The sequence below is a fragment of the Panicum hallii genome, chromosome 4 (genome assembly GCF_002211085.1).
Source record: "Panicum hallii strain FIL2 chromosome 4, PHallii_v3.1, whole genome shotgun sequence".
Lineage (NCBI taxonomy): Eukaryota > Viridiplantae > Streptophyta > Magnoliopsida > Poales > Poaceae > Panicum > Panicum hallii.
Window position 1 is genome coordinate 50181884 of NC_038045.1, and position 16395 is coordinate 50198278.

Here is a 16395-nt window from a genome sequence, read left to right on the forward strand (position 1 = left end):
AAGATCACGAACCGGAATGCAGTCAGCCATATAAAAGCCGGTAAATTGAGAGTAACACAGTATTAAACGCACGGTTTGGATGCTTCAAATGGTCAGAGAAGTCTAAGTATTTCCTTGAGGAAATCATGCTTCAGAGGATCAGAGAAGACCCTAGCATCGCGTGCTCATGCCCGCGTGCGCGCGCTTCCTCGGAGCCCAGTGCTCCGCGACGCGATGCCGATCTTGGGGGCGCGGAACGCGACGCCGCCGTCTCGGAAGTTTCGTGCTCAGGCTGTTCGACGAAATGCCGCTGGCAGTTCCCGTCAGTTGGGCTCGTTAGTTTGACTGAGACAGTGGCTGTCGAAAGGCTCGTGCGAGATGGCTAGCCGGCCAGGCTGAGGTCGTAAACAATGTAAGTATATCACTGCCACACTATTTCATAGAACCAAACATTTGTTTGCATCCGTGCTCTGCATCTTTTCTTTACTCTTAGCTCCAATGGTTTCTGAAACTTACCGATCAGTGCGAAGACGTGAGTTACAGCAGGTCAATGCATTAGTATCACTACTTGAGCTAGTAAGGAACTCAACGGACACAACCATTTTTCACATTTTTTTTGCTTTGCCAGAGTGTTCTAGAAACTGGTCTGATTATATATGTTACATAGTACTTCGAGGGAAAAAAAGGCTTGGAGGATGAATACTCTTCTCAAAAGTAGTTTGAAAATGCGGAAGCAACTATACAGTGCACTGTGACACTAGCCAAACTCAAAATTAGTACCTCTACTGAAAATACATCTATTTTATGCACTGAACTACGAAATTACCATGTTTAATTGGCTACTTGCAATGCTTGACTATGTCTTGACTGACTTTTTTTTTTATCTCCAGGCTATCATCGACGCTTTCCAGTCATGACACTACTTGCATGAAAGGTGGCCTCATAGGGCAGTGGCGGAGCGTGACTTGAAACCCGGGGGGCAGGGGGCAAATGAACCATCAAACCATACAAACGCAGTTTACAAAGTAAAAATGAGATATGGGATGGTGCTTCAAAGGAACTGGAGGGTTCTGACTATGAATGCGCTATTAAATCGGGGGGGGGGGGGGGGGGGGGGGCGGTGCCCAGTATGACCTGCACTAAGCTCCGCCCCTGCTCATAGGAGGGTTATGGTTCACACACTTTCAAGCATCCTCAAGCACCTTCGGCATTTGCTCTTCATTCCTTGTGCCATAGAGTGTTGGATCCAGGACCTCAATCTGCTGCCATTGAGACCTCATCTTAGCACCCGTGGGACAAGTTCCTTTGATGTTGATATCGCAGTCCTGTGAGCAGCTCAAGCAGGACAACTCAGAAGCTGTACATACCACCTCTCAGAGTGGCCACCGAGCCTTGCCCATACTCAGGGGGGATGTAGCCGAGAGTGCCAACCAACTCGGTCATAATGGGTGTTTTGTTGGGAAGGATCAATCTTTGATAGCCCAAAATCTGCAAGATGAGCTTTGAATTCTTTGTCAAGTAGGATTTGATATCCCGGTGGACAATGTGAGGTTTCCAGACATTATGGATGTAAGAAAGGCCGTGGCTTGCTCCTTTTGCTATCTTTAGACGTGTCGGCCAGTCAAGAAATGTGTCGCATCATCATCCCTGTTGTGAAGCCAATCATCGAGATCACTTTTCTCCATGAAAGAATATATGAGGAACCAGGAGTTTCCCTGAATACAGTATCCCCACAACGGCACTAGATCAGATGGTCATGTTGAGCCATGGTGGACAGCATTTCAACCTCTGCACATTTCACCATTGAGCTTCCTGATGGCGAGCTTCAGAGCTTGCAGCCATCAGGCAGCTCAGCTTTGTAGACTAGCCCCGTAACTACCACACGTCCACACCCGATGATGTGTTCCTTGTTGAAGTTATTTGTAGCTTTTATAATGTCAGAGAACGTGAGTTTGTTTTCATCCTCCTTGCCATGTGGCATCATGATCAGTTCGTGCTCTGAGCTGGAGTTGAATGAAATTGTTTCCTCATCTCCATTACCCTCCCTTGTATTTTTGGTTGTTGAACTCTTTAGCCTGGTGCCAGGTTCACTTTATAATTACAGCCTGCCTTGTTTTTACCTGATCTCAGGATCTGCCTCTTTAGCCTGATGCCATTGGAGCCATGGAACAAGCACAGATTCGGGCAGTGCAAGCAATGCAAAGCATGGTACACGCTGGGCGCAAGAGCACAGGTCTTGCAAATGCAAATTCTTATTTAGAGTTCAAAACTGGCTCGTCCCCTTAGCCCTTAAGCCCACGCCGCCCGCCGTACGTCGCCGGCAAACACGACGCCGTTGGGCGCCGGGAGAGGCCCCCATCTCGTCCCACGCGGGCGGCGAATTGGCAGCGCGCACGTCGGAGCCGCCGGCTAATCGCGCATCTTCGGCCCCCATTGCAGGAGTCTTTTCCTTTGATGGTCGCGCGCTTCTGCTGGACGGGAGGTGCGGGGCGGCGCGCCGTCATGAGAGGCGGGAGCCAAATGACGGAGGTGGAAGAGGGCTTATCTGCTAAAAAACTAGATCGTTACTAATAATAATGGCAATCCAAATTAGGGAGTATTTTGCAAAATGTAGGGGTTTGTTTGAAAAACCTCGGATCGCGATTATTAATCACGATCCAAAATACGGGCTATTTTGTAAAAGTTATGGGTGCATTTGTATAATACCGGATCGCGATTATTAATCGCGATCCTAAACAGGGGGTTTTTGAAAAATAGTTTTTTTTTGGGGTCAAGTCTCCTGTCCGGCGGCACGGCGGTGGACGAGATCCCGGCGTCCCACTGGCATTGGCGGGCGCCGGACGCCGGCAACCCCATCGCTACGCGCCTTGAGCAATTCCCGTAGACCGAACACACCCAGGCGTTGTGCCAGCGCCCGCAACCTCTGATCCATGCTCCGCCGGCCGGGCCACAAGCCCAAGCATCACAACTCACAAGTGAATTCTGCTGTAGCTTCCCATGCCACGGGCTCCAAATCCAACAGCATACCAGCAGCGCGAGTAGCTCTTTCCTTGGCGCCGGCGATGGCCTGCCTCCGGAGCGCCACGCCCTTGCCGATCAAGTCCTTATCGTATGCAGCAGGCGGAGAAGCGCCGGGTAAATTTCGGACCGCGAAGTAAGCGAGCTCCTCCGTCCCAGAGGCACCGTGCTCCAGGTGTTCGATGAAATGCCTCGCCGAGAGCGTGGCTCGGATGCAGGCGGGCGTGCGAAGGTTGTCGACATTTCGTTCACGAGTGGTTAGTGACACGCAGAGCTGGGAGAGGATGGTTCAGTGTGTAGGAAGAGATGACGTCGAAGACAAAGCCCGCCGGCACGGTTTGGGATGGCTTTCCGTGCAACAGTCTGACCAGTTGGAACGCTTCAATAATCAGGTAACTGTCTGCTTTCGTGGCAAATACACCCAAATGTTTGTCGAGACTCTAGAATGGAGTAATTCACCAACTCACCACGAACTTTCTTCTTAATGCAAAGATACATCTCCTGTCTATTCTCGAATCATGTTATGTCACCATCTTTGGTGTTACCTTTAAGCAAATCAGTCAAATGCTGCATTGAAAGTTCAATACTGAAATGGTCCTTGTCTAAAGTTCATTTTTTATCTAATTCTGTGGGCAGACGTATTTCTTTTCTTAGGGTGGGCAGCCATATTTCTTATACAAGGGAAAATACTATATACAATGAAATAGTCACGCTCATCCGTTCCTTTGTTTTTAGTGCTCGTTAAGCTTTTAAGTACATGGAACCCCTTCAAGTAGCCTAGTGTCCATTGCTCTTCTGGTTTACAGTGTCCCGCACTCAACTTTCTTTCAGTCTGAACCAATCTGTGGTCTCAATGTCAAGCTAGACAATCATTTAGGGTTTACATTACCTGTCCACGTCATATAGTCAATGTTCGATACTGTGTTTTCTTTCTCTTCTTGAATACTTACGTCTTATCTTGTTATTGCCACGTATGCTATTAGTAAGCCTTCTTATCTAGCAGAATTTTCTGCTAGTTATAATTTTTGTGTTGTTGCATGTTTTTCTGCCTGGTACTATTTATATACGAAGTTACCTGAGGTTCATACTATTAAAAATGAGAAGCACTTCCACTGCTGATCTGTTTGGGGCTACATACTATCATGGAGAACATCTCTGTAGGTAGTTGGTGTCTGTCCTTATAGTCTGGAGTTATTTTCTTTTTTTTTTCCATTTTGCCAGCCTTAATATCAGTTTATTCTTTATTGTAATTTGCTTAGAGCTGACTAAAATATGTCAGAATCAGACAATTGCCATCTTTTTAGCTCTTTTTGGTTAAATTTTCTTGGCCTTGCTTGCAATGTTTTTTTTGCGCGTTTATACGTTTGGTACGTGTATCATTTGTGTCACCATTCCATAATCCTGTATATCTAGCAGAGTTGAGGGTGACAGTGCACCACTCCCTCAGCGTTATGTTTACACACGACGTAGGCTTTCTCCTTTTCACATTGAATTGCAGCATGGCCAATTCTGTAGCTGTTACCTTGCCTTTCTCCCTGTTCTCTTTTCTTGCTCTAACTTATTGAGTAGTTTTGTTTCTTTAGTTTGATTTGGATGTATATATTTTTATTCACTCATCCATCATCATGTATTATAAAGTCAACCTGGGCTCTCTCTCCTTTTATTGTTGAATTGCAGTAGTGCCACTTTCCTACCTGGTGTTACTTAATGGGGACGATTCTGTTTGTATTTGTTTAGTTTGGAGGTGTATCTTATGTCACTCTTCCACCATTTTGTATGTTTAACAGACTTACAGGTATCACTCTTCAAGTATTGATTTTAGAGTACAGTTGACTAAACCATGATGGCTTATATATCTAGATAGAGCAATTACTTGTCCTGACATGATAAGTGAATTGGATCTGCTGGAAAGGGACATTGCTATGCACTCTACAAATAGTATGTTTAGCTGAAAAGATTATAGTAAACAAAGTTGAATATCATCCAAGTTTCCACGTCAGCATGTTTTGGGAATCTGTTGGCCATCAGACATGGACAAAGTCTCAGTTTTGTGTCATTGTCTTGTCATCAGCTAACATTGCAACCTGTGTCATTTGCTTTTCTGCAATTATACTATTCTGGCTTCCATGTGAAGCCTATTGGGGACAAGAAATAATTAGGAAAGTTTGGTCTGAAACACTCTTATTCTGTTATTAGAGTTTAGCAGACCAATATATATGTATAGCATGCAACATAACTCGAACAGCTGTTCCATTCGCAAAAGTAAGATATGGAAGGCATTATCTTCAGTTTAACTGAGGGTGCGGTGAGAAGTCTCTTGTGCAAACTGGGTTGCCTTCTCTCCCAGGAAAGTTGGTTGGTTCAGGGCGTCCATGGAGATATGCAATACATCAAGGATGAGCTCGAGAGCATGAATGCCTTCCTTCGCACCCTCACCACATCAGAGGGCCATGACGACCAAGTGAGAACCTGGATGAAGCAAGTGAGGGAGATTGCCTATGATGCCGAGGACTGCATTGATGAGTTCATCCATCATCTAGGTGAGCCATCAGGAATGGGGTTCCTTCGACAATTAATCTGTATACCTGGTACACTAGTCTGTCGCCGCCGCATTTCCATCCAGCTACAAGAACTGAAGGTCCGTGCCCGGGATGTTGGTGAGCGGCGATCACGTTACGGTGTGGTGCTTCCAAGGACTGTGCGTAGAGGAGGTAGCCGACAACTCAGCAAGCATGCATCTCTTCACCTTGATCCACAGCTGCATGCTCTGTTTACAGAAGAGGCTGAGATGGTAGGCATTGATGAACCAAGGGATGCACTCGTAAGTTGGCTTATGGAAGATGATCCCCGGCTTCGCGTGCTAGCCATTGTTGGATTCGGTGGCCTCGGCAAGACCACGTTGGCAAGGATGGTGTGTGAAAGCCCAATGATTAAAGGCGCTGATTTTCAGTGCAGTCCGTTGTTCATTGTGTCGCAGACCTTCAACATCAGGACCCTGTTTCAGCACATGATAAGGGAGCTGATCCAGCGCCCACAAAAGGCAATGGCAATAGCTGGAGGCAAGCATGGCCATTTAACAGAAGAAAACTTTAAGGGAATTGAAAGGTGGGAGGTTGCAGTATTGGCTGAGAAGCTCAGGCGATATTTACAAGACAAAAGGTACATCAGAGTTATTGTTATATTTCTTCCCCAGTAATGGACCATTATAATTTTGTTGTTTTGCGAAAATCCCAAATTATTAGTATATTCTTGTGGAAACTGAAACAAAAATAATAATGCGCCTTTCGAAGGCATACTTAATTCTAATTTTTCTTTTGAAAAAACTTACTTTCAGTTTAGGGATGGTCTAGAACAGAATATCATGTGAAGGCACTCTTCTAGTTTTTCATTTGTAAAAAATTTACTTTCAGTTTGGCGATGGCCGAGGAATTGAATATCATGCCTTCAAATCCAACTTTCCTCCTATACGCTTCTCTTGTAGGTACATTATGATCCTTGATGACATATGGACTATATCAGCATGGGAGAGCATCAGATGTGCACTGCCTGAAAATAAGAAGGGTAGCAGGGTAATTGTAACCACAAGGAATGAAGATGTGGCCAAAACATGCTGTTCTCATCCCCAAGATTGGATTTACAAAATCCAGAGATTATCTGATGCTACATCACGTGAACTATTCTTCAAAAAGATCTTTGGCTCGGCAGATAAACTACCAACTGATGAGTTTGAGGAAGTATCAAACTCCATTTTGAAGAAATGTGGAGGGTTGCCTTTGGCAATAGAGAGCATTGGCAGCCTTCTTGCAAGCAAGATAAATAGATCCAAGCAGGAGTGGCAGAAGGTTTGTGACAACTTAGGCTCTGAACTTGAAAGTAATCCTACTCTGGAAGGCGCGAAGCAAGTCTTGACCTTGAGTTATGATGATCTACCCTATCATCTGAAGGCTTGCTTCTTATATCTAAGTATTTTCCCTGAAAATTATGTGATCAAGAGGGGACCTTTGGTGAGAAGGTGGATAGCTGAAGGTTTTGTCAGTCAAAGGCATGGATTAAGCATGGAGCAGGTTGCAGAAAATTACTTTGATGAGTTTGTGGCTAGAAGCATTGTACAGCCTGTGAGAATTGATTGGAATGGGAAGGTGAGGAGCTGCAGAGTTCATGATATAATGTTAGAAGTTATCGTCTCCAAGTCACTTGAGGAGAACTTTGCATCATTCTTATGGGATAACACAAGCTTATTGGTCTCTCACGACAAGATTCGTCGCCTCTCCATCCATAGTAGTCACAAGTTGGTTCAGACAACTAGTGTCAGTGTATCTCATGTTCGCTCCTTCACAATGTCGGCTTCTGTCGAGGAAGTCCCATTCTTTTTTCCACAGCTACAGCTGCTACGAGTACTTGACATGCAAGGCTGCAGTTACTTGAGCATAAGCACATTGGAGTGTATCTGCAGATTTTTTCAGCTTAAGTACCTAAGCCTCAGAAATACTAAGGTCTGCAAGTTACCACGGCTACTAGGAAATCTGAAGCTCCTGGAAACGCTGGACATTAGGGCGACACTCGTCAAGAAACTACCAGCCAGTGCAAAAAATCTCAGTTGCATGAAGCATCTATTGTTTGGGCACAAGGAGCAACTTACAAGGACAGCCAGTGTCAAGTATTTAAAACCATGCTCAGGCGTGGAGATGTCTCCTGGGGTGGTCAAGAATATGGCAGCTCTCCAATCACTTGTCCATATAATGGTCAAGGAGCAATCATTGGTGCTGCGAGAGATCGGTTTGCTGCAAAGGCTAAGGAAGCTCAATGTTCTCTTCCGCAATGTGGAAGTGAATTGGAAAGCTTTTGTCGAGTCACTGGGGAAATTGGCAAGCTCCCTTCGCTCACTCTCCATTCACATTCTAGATGAAAAGGAGCATAACTCATCTCTGGACATTCTAGCTTATGTCGAGTCACCTCCACTACTTCTCACCAATTTTAGTCTCACGGGCAAGTTGAAGAGTCTACCTCCTTGGATATCATCGCTTCAAAACGTGTCCAGGTTTACTGTTCGAAAGACCCAACTCCATGCCGGGGCTATAGAAGTTCTTGGAGACCTTCCAAATCTACTCTACCTCAAGCTCTATCACAACTCGTATGTTGATGACTGCATAGTCTTTTGCAGAGGTAAATTTACAAAGCTCTGCATGTTGGTTATTGATAATTTGGAGAACACAGACACGGTGCACTTCGAGGAAGGTTCAGTGCCGAATCTTGAGAGGCTGACTTTATCATTCCTACGGGAACCTAAAGATGGGATTTCAGGTCTTCAGAACCTCCAAAAGCTCAAGGAGATTGAGTTCTTTGGTAGCATCATATTATCTGTGATGAACAAAGTGGTGTCATGTGTGAAGACACATCCAAACCATCCAAGAGTTATCGGTGACAAGTGGAATATTGTAACTGAATACACTTAAGTGGCAAACCCAGTAGCATATAATTTGGCATTACGCGCCCTATTCATAGAAGTAGTTTATTGCTCTAAGCAATAGAATTATGTAAGCTAATCTGCAGTATAGTTCATTGTATTATATGATACTAAAGTGTTATATGAGTTACTTTGCACCACCAGTAGTGTACCTTTCTAGCAAGTGAAAGTTGATGGTAGTTTTATGCTTTGAAGTGAACAGCGGTCTTTCCCGTTTCATCTTGAAATCCCAATTAAGACTTAAAAGTAGTTTCACATTGTCTGAGGGTCATGTTAGCAACCTCATGAACATTACTGACCTGACCTGATCAATGAAATTCACACCTCAGTGTATTGCCACTTCAGCAAATATGCTTTGTTTCCCGGTCTGTATGAAGTTGCTGCTCTGCTCTGCTGGTGTATCAAGCTGCCTTAGTTGTAGATGTAGTTGGTTTATCAATGACAGAAATTCAAAACTGAAATTGGGGGTGACTTCAATTATCTTTTCTTTTCTAAATTTTTTTGAGAGGAACATTGATTCTGTTTGTGATGCATGCCTCTTTTAAATTGAGGGTCATTTTAGCGAAGACTCCACCATGCAATTTATCGTCGCGACGGATAACGCGCCATTCTTTTCAGAATGGGCCAGAAGGGAACCTCTGAGAGAGAGCAGCCCGGTAGAGCTGCGTTGGTTGGCCTGTAGCACATGTGGGGCCCGGTTTCGGACAAACTACCCGGCCCGGCGGCCCGCGCGGCCGCGCAAGCAGCAGCGCCGCAGGGGCCCCGGCGAGGCGGCGACCGCCTGCCTACGGGCTACGGAGCGCGCCGGCTTTAGGAAGGCACATCAAGGAGACCCCGCCTTTTCTCGAGCACAGCCTTCTGATCAAGGATCAAGTCCCGATGGTGCGCGGCAGCCGGAGAAAGGAGGGTTAATTTCACTTGGAGAGGCATGGTGGCTTCTTCTCCTGGCAAATAAGCTCTGGGCGACGCGCTCCTGTTGTTCGACGAAATGCCTCCGTGAGCGCATGGCGTGGTCTCAGACTGCTGTAGGCATGGGAAGCAACAGAGCTGATGGTGAGCAGCTGGGCGTGGATGGTTTAAGTGAGGGCTTTCCATCATCATATAGAAGACGAGCTGATGGCATCAGCTAGTTGTGTTGTCGGACGAGCTTTCCATCCAACAGACCGGCACTCCAAAGCCGCGTGTCACTTGATGAAATGCCTCGTAAGACAGGTACTTATCTTCTTTGTTGCCACTTACTCTTGAAATTCTCTTTTAAGTTCCCGAAGGAGTGATGTCAAGTTGTCAACTTCACAAACAATCCAGGTGCCACTGAGTTTGTTTGTATGTTCAAAGTTCAATGCAAGAACGGACATCACCTGACACCTGGTCTCGAGATTAATAGTAAGTAAAGGAATGGGCCTCGTCTTAAGTTTAAGAAAATGTTCCTTTATTTCCAAAGATCCTCTTGATTTGTCTATATATGTATTTTTCTTGGCTGGCAATTTTCTTATAATGTATGTCAAGTTGGCAACTAGATACAAATGGAACTACCACGCTTCAACCCTTTTTTATATAGTGTGCAACTACGCTTACTGCTAGTGACATCTTTTGTTAGCTCTGTATTTTGTGTGTGAATGATTCTTCTCCTTCTAGGTTAGTAAGCACTGCTAATCTGATTGGGTGCAGACATACAAGTATGGAGAACTTTGACTCAATAGTTGGTTGCTCTCCTGGTTGTCCAGGTTTGAATTCTTGAGAACCTCAAGTAGCAGGTAATTCATCATCACTGTATGCTTACTTTTCTTCAAAATTGACTAAATAATGTTGAATTGCAGTATGCTGATTTCGTAGTGGGTGCCAGTCATCTTTTCTCGCCCTTTCTTATTCAGTGACTTTGTTTACATATGTTTTAGTTAGGATGTGTAAATTTTGCGTTACTCTTCCATAATCATCTATATTTAACAGACTGAAGGGTATCAGTCTTTTGGCATTACTTTTAGTATATCAGGAGATATGGTGTTTACCTTTTCATGTTGAATGACAGCATTGTCTTTGGATGTGTATCTTATTGGTTACACTACCTCATGCTTCCATGAGTGTGTATATTTGACATCAACCTTTGCTTTTCACCTTTTCCATGCTGAATTTCATTCATTATTGCCACTTTGCTAGCTTGTCTTGTTGACTGGGTGATATTGTTTGTCGATGTTTTGTTTGGAAGTGTATCTTTTGAGTCACTCTTCCATCGTTGTGTATATTTAACAGACTTAAGGTACCAGTGTTTCAGTATTGTTGTCAAGCTCACCATTGACTAAAGCATTTGTCAGTTAGCTGGAATGTGAATGGGATCTTTTGTATACTGACATCTTTTGGGACTACAAAAATAATATGTTTTGCTGAGTAGGTTATAAACAAAGTTGCACATAACTCAAGTTCCTGACTATTGTTGGGATTCTGCAGGCAATCTGCCATGAACTGGAAGTCTATGTCATTTCATTGCCCTGTCATCAACTTAGACTGCAATCAGTACAATTCCCCTTTATGCAATTTACTATCATGGCTTCCAAGTGAAGCGATTCAGAGCTTGAAATTATCAGGAAATTGTGGTTGAAAACGATCTTCAGTTTGACTGAGTTGAACATATCAGAGTTTATCCAATTAAATGTCCTATATATGTAGCCTAAGCAACCAGACTCCAACAAAAGAAGCATTTGCATTTCCATTCTCCATAGTAAGACATGGAAGCCACTATCTTCAGTTTGACTGAGGGTGCAGTGAGGAGTCTTCTGTGCAAGCTTGGCTGCCTTCTTTCCCAGGAGAGGTGGTTGGTACAAGGTGTGTATGGAGACATGCAGTTCATCAAAGATGAGCTTGAGAGTATGAATGCTTTCCTGCGCACCCTCACCATGTTAGAGGGCCATGATGATCAAGTGAGAATCTGGATGAAGCAAGTGAGGGAGATTGCCTATGATGCTGAGGACTGCATTGATGAGTTCATACATCACTTTGGTGACTCATCAGGATTGGGCTTACGTCGTTGGTTAATGTGCATTCTTGACCTGCTTGGTTGCCGTCGTCGCATTGCCATCCAGCTGCAAGAATTGAAGACCCGTGCTCGGGATGTTGGTGAGCGGCGCTCACGTTACGGGGTGATGCTTGCAAAGGCCCTAATTCGGGAATCCGGCTCGCAACTTTTGAAGCATGCCTCTCTTCATCTTGACCCACAGCTGCATGCTCTCTTTACAGAGGAGGCACAGCTTGTAGGCATTGATGAACCGAGGAACACGCTTGTAAGATGGCTAATGGAAGATGATCCCCAGCTTCGCGTGCTAGCCATAGTTGGATTTGGTGGCCTAGGCAAGACCACACTGGCACGGATGGTGTGCGAGAGCCCAGTTGTGAAAGGGGCTGATTTTCAGTGCTGTCCATTGTTCATTGTGTCACAGACCTTCAACATCAGGACCCTGTTTCAGCATATGATAAGGGAGTTGATCCAGCGACCTCACAAGGCCATGGCAATAGCAGGAGGCAAGTACGGCCATTTCACAGAGGAAAACTTGGAGGGAATCGAAAGGCTGGAGGTTGCAGTACTGGCTGAAATGCTTAGGAGATATTTACAAGACAAAAGGTACATCAGCAATTTTTGTTATATTGCTTCTTGTAATGAACCAGTATTTTTTTTGATCTGGAGAATAATCGAATATCAACATATTATTGCGAAACATGCAACATAAATAGTTCACTTATAACTTTTCTACCTATATAAAGTTACTTTTAGTTCAGCTATGCCTAGGAATTTGGTCCTTTTCTCTTAAATCTAGTTTAATACCTGTCTGAAAATTGGCAAAAGGTATCTATGTTTCCCTGTACTGCGCTCTTGAATCCTGGAATTGATTTGGAAAAGTGAACTGCGACCTTGTTCTTTTCTGAAGATAGTACGACTTGCAGTTGCACACTGCCTGCTAGCACTTTCAGGTGGTCGTTGACTGTAATTAAACTGTCGGGACATTTGATGTGAAACATTTTACTGTCTGGTCAAAAGAAAAGGATTCTTGTGATTATTTTCCTCCCCCCCCCCCAATTAAAAAAACAAGTCCTAGTATCCAAGTATAACACCAAAGATCACATGCTTTCTTCCCCTTGAAATTAAGCACAAGATTTAATACACTTCTACTATAGTTATGAGTTACGAGCTAACAAAGGTTCACTCTCTGGAGACTGGAATGTAAAAAGTGACAACGTCTAGTATGAGCAGAAAACCTGCACGCAGAATAACAAAGGAGTGTCAACTTTTTTGCTTACAATTCTTTCCTCTTTTGACTGAAAAAGGCACAGGTATGAGTTAATCACTGCACTAATAGCAGTGTTCTTAGTCTACCATCATTGCCATGATGCCATAGGCACACATTAATTACATAAGGAACCTTATAAATATCAGGTTTGTAGCTGTTCCATTGGCTTGTTGAGTTCCCTTATATTTTTTATTTATTTTCTTTTAGGTACATTATAATCCTCGATGACATATGGTCCATATCATCATGGGAGAGCATCAGATGTGCATTGCCTGACAACAAGAAGGGTAGCAGGGTAATAGTAACCACGAGGAATGAAGATGTGGCCAAAACATGTTGTTCTCATCCCCAAGATTGGATATACAAGATCCAGCGACTATCAGATGCTACATCACGAGAACTATTCTTCAAGAGGATCTTTGGCTCTGAAGATGAATTACCAAATGATGAGTTGGAGGAAGTATCAAATTCTATTTTGAAGAAATGCGGGGGTTTGCCTTTAGCAATACTGAGCATTGGCAGCCTTCTTGCAAGTAAGACAAATAGAACCAAGCAAGAGTGGCAGAAGGTCTGCGACAACTTGGGCTCTGAACTTGAAAGTAATCCTACTCTGGAATGTGCAAAGCAAGTCTTGACCTTGAGCTATGATGATCTACCTTACCATCTGAAGGCTTGCTTCTTATATCTAAGTATCTTCCCTGAAAATTACGAGATCAAGCGGGGGCCTTTGGTGAGAAGGTGGATAGCAGAAGGTTTTGTCAGTCAAAGGTATGGATTAAGCATGGAGCAGATCGCTGAAAGTTACTTTGATGAGTTTGTTGCCAGAAGCATTGTGCAGCCTGTAAGAATCGACTGGAATGGCAAAGTGAGGAGCTGCAGAGTACATGATATAATGCTAGAAGTCATCATCTCCAAGTCACTTGAGGAGAACTTTGCATCGTTCTTACGTGATAATGGAAGCTTATTAGTGTCCCATGATAAAATTCGGCGCTTATCCATCCACAGTAGTCAAAACCTGGTGCAAAATACAAGTACCAGTGTATCTCATGTTCGCTCCTTCACAATGTCAGCTTCTGTCGAAGAAGTCCCAGTCTTCTTTCCACGGCTACATCTGCTAAGAGTACTTGACATGGAAGGTTGCATTTGCTTGAGCAACAACGCCTTGAACTGTATCTGCAATTTTTTCCAGCTCAAGTACCTAAGCCTCAGAAAGACTAATATCTCCAAGTTGCCACGGCGACTAGGAAATCTGAAACACTTGGAGACGCTGGACATTAGATCAACACTCATCAATAAACTACCGACCAGTGCAAAAAACCTCAGTTGTATGAAGCATCTGTTAGTTGGGCACAAGGAACAACTTACAAGAACAGGCAGCGTCAAGTTCTTAAAACATTGCTCAGGTTTGGAGGTGGCTCCTGGGGTGGTCAAGAATATGACGTCCCTGCAATCACTTGCCCATATAGTGGTCAAAGACCAGCCCTTGGTTCTACGGGACATTGGTCTGTTGCAAAATCTAAGGAAGCTTAAAGTCCTCATCCGTAATGTGGAAGTTAACTGGAAGGAGTTTGTTGGGTCTTTGGGGAAGTTGGCAATCTTTCTAAGCTCACTCACTATTCACATTGTAGATGGAAAGGAGTATGGTTCATCACTGGACATTCTAGCTTTTGTAGAGTCACCTCCCCTACTCGTCACTAATTTTAGCCTGACGGGCAAGTTGGGCAATCTACCTCCTTGGATATCGTCGCTTCGAAGCGTGTCCAGGTTTAGTCTTCGTAACACTGGACTCCATGCCGAGGCCATAGAAGTTCTTGGAGACCTGCCAAACCTACTCTGCCTCAAGCTCTATCACAAGTCGTATGCTGACGACTGCATAGTGTTTCCCCTCGGGAAATTTACAAAACTTAGCTTGCTGGTGATTGATAATCTGGATAGTATTGATAGAGTGCACTGTGAGAAAGGTTCATTGCCGAATCTTGAGAAACTGACACTGTCATTCCTACAAGAACCAAAGGACGGGATCTCCGGTCTCAAATATCTCCAGAAGCTGAAGGAGATAGAGTTCTTTGGTAACATCATATCATCTGTGGTGAGCAAAGTGGTATCATGCGTGAAGACACATCCAAATCATCCGAGAGTTATAGGTGACAAATGGAATATTGTAACTGAGTATGCCTAAGTAGCTAAGGCTCGACAGAAATCGTTCATTTTAATCTTTAGTTGCCAGTTGGGCAAACAATTGCTGTACTGTAGAATGTACTGAAGTCAGTTCCATCATCCATTCTATATTCTATTGCAGTGTATGAGTTAGCTTGCAGCAAGGTTAATGTACATCTTTGGCAGGTGAAATTTCAATACTATTTGTATGATTTGAAGTGAATTGCTGCAGTCTTCTCCATTTCATCTACGTACCATGATACTCTTAAAGTGTACTAGTCTTGTTTCGTGGTTATTAGAGCAACTCATAGACATCTCTGGCCTGATCATCTGTCAGTCAAATTGCCACTTTATATTGCTTTTAGCCTGTAGCCATCATACTTATTTGCGTGTAAGACGAAGTGGCTACCCTGCTGGCGCATGATTATTATTCTAGGTTCTTTTACGCAGTGGTTGGTGCATGAAATTCATGCAATGTTATGACCATTCTGCTGGTGAGGCACCTGATGTTGAAATACCATCCAGATTTGACTGGGTCTTTCATGGAATAATTCGGTGTCTCAGCGTCAGTGTTCTTCAGTTCTTGTGTCTTTGTTTCTTTTGTCGAATCTCGTGCAACCCCTGTTCCACCAGATACTGACCACAAGGATGTCATTGCCAACGCCAGTTGCTGTCAACTATACAGTAAAGTTAGCCCCAGCGTCTTACTTGGAAATCTTACTTGAAATTTCGAGTAGGAGAGACATGCAGCTGCAGCTGACGACGTCATGGTCAATTGGTCATCGCCGAGGAGGAGACTTCCGCCTTGAGGAACCAAGCAAGCTCGCCGGTCTTGGTGCCCTCGACGCCGCAGCCGTTGAGGTCGTCGTACGTCCTGGGGCCCCAGGTCGAGACTCGAGCGCACCGGCACGTAGGCCCTCAGCATCGACCAAGCGACGATCTCGCGGGCGCGTCGGCTACCGGCCAACGAGGCCTCGCCGGCGCCGCGCGCCCGCGACGCCGTCGACATCGCCTTTCTGGGGTATGCGTGCTCGCGGACAAGGGAGGCGCTGGCGGCGCCGCGCGTCGTTCGATCACCGACCGCGTTCACGCCCCGCACCGGCTCGAGTTCCTCCTGCCGCTGCGGCGCGGCGTTTTGAAAGCACCACCAAAAGCGAGCTGCCATCGGAGGAAGCGGCGGCGAGGGTTCCGGCGTCCTCGAGCAGAGCCGTCGCCGTGGACCTCCGCCGCTGCGCCACGCTCGCGCGAACCGCGCGCACCACCTGGGACTCAAGACCACCGCGGCACCGCCCTCCTCTCCTGACCGAGAAAACGAACGAGTCCGGTCGCTGCTCTGCCAGATCCAGGCCACAGGTGCGCGATCCGACGGCTCGCAGGGACCCAGCCTAGGCATGTCCGCGGGCGCGCGGCCTCTGCTTCGCTTCTCGGCTCGCCAGATCACGGCCGCGTTCCCGGCGCTGCTCGCCGGATCGCAGCGCTCCACGCCACGTTATCTACCACGAG

At 45.2% G+C, this 16395-nt stretch overlaps 2 protein-coding genes and 1 pseudogene across 5 annotated transcripts; 2 read left to right on the plus strand and 1 right to left on the minus strand.

Annotated features, from left to right (window-relative positions):
• Positions 1 to 1118: 1118 nt before the first annotated feature.
• Positions 1119 to 2835, minus strand: LOC112890631 (annotated as a pseudogene).
• LOC112888591 (disease resistance protein RPM1-like) lies at positions 2774 to 8686 on the plus strand. The gene is made up of 3 exons (XM_025954840.1): positions 2774 to 3389; positions 4785 to 6156; positions 6479 to 8686. Exons 2-3 carry the CDS (start codon positions 5267 to 5269, stop codon positions 8448 to 8450), a joined length of 2862 nt encoding a protein of 953 aa, XP_025810625.1. The 5' UTR covers positions 2774 to 3389; positions 4785 to 5266; the 3' UTR covers positions 8451 to 8686.
• A 478-nt stretch (positions 8687 to 9164) lies between these two features.
• On the plus strand, positions 9165 to 15185 carry LOC112888386 (disease resistance protein RPM1-like). Of its 4 annotated transcripts, XM_025954594.1 has the most exons (6): positions 9165 to 9673; positions 9767 to 9844; positions 10130 to 10215; positions 10904 to 12071; positions 12943 to 14942; positions 14984 to 15185. In XM_025954594.1, the coding sequence occupies exons 4-5, from the start codon at positions 11182 to 11184 to the stop codon at positions 14912 to 14914; spliced, it is 2862 nt and encodes a 953-aa protein (XP_025810379.1). In that variant the 5' UTR covers positions 9165 to 9673; positions 9767 to 9844; positions 10130 to 10215; positions 10904 to 11181; the 3' UTR covers positions 14915 to 14942; positions 14984 to 15185. The 4 variants fall into 4 exon arrangements, with proteins under 4 accessions (XP_025810379.1, XP_025810380.1, XP_025810378.1 ...); XM_025954595.1 differs by having other exon boundaries at positions 10097 to 10215; positions 12943 to 15033; XM_025954593.1 differs by having other exon boundaries at positions 12943 to 15033.
• Positions 15186 to 16395: the final 1210 nt, after the last annotated feature.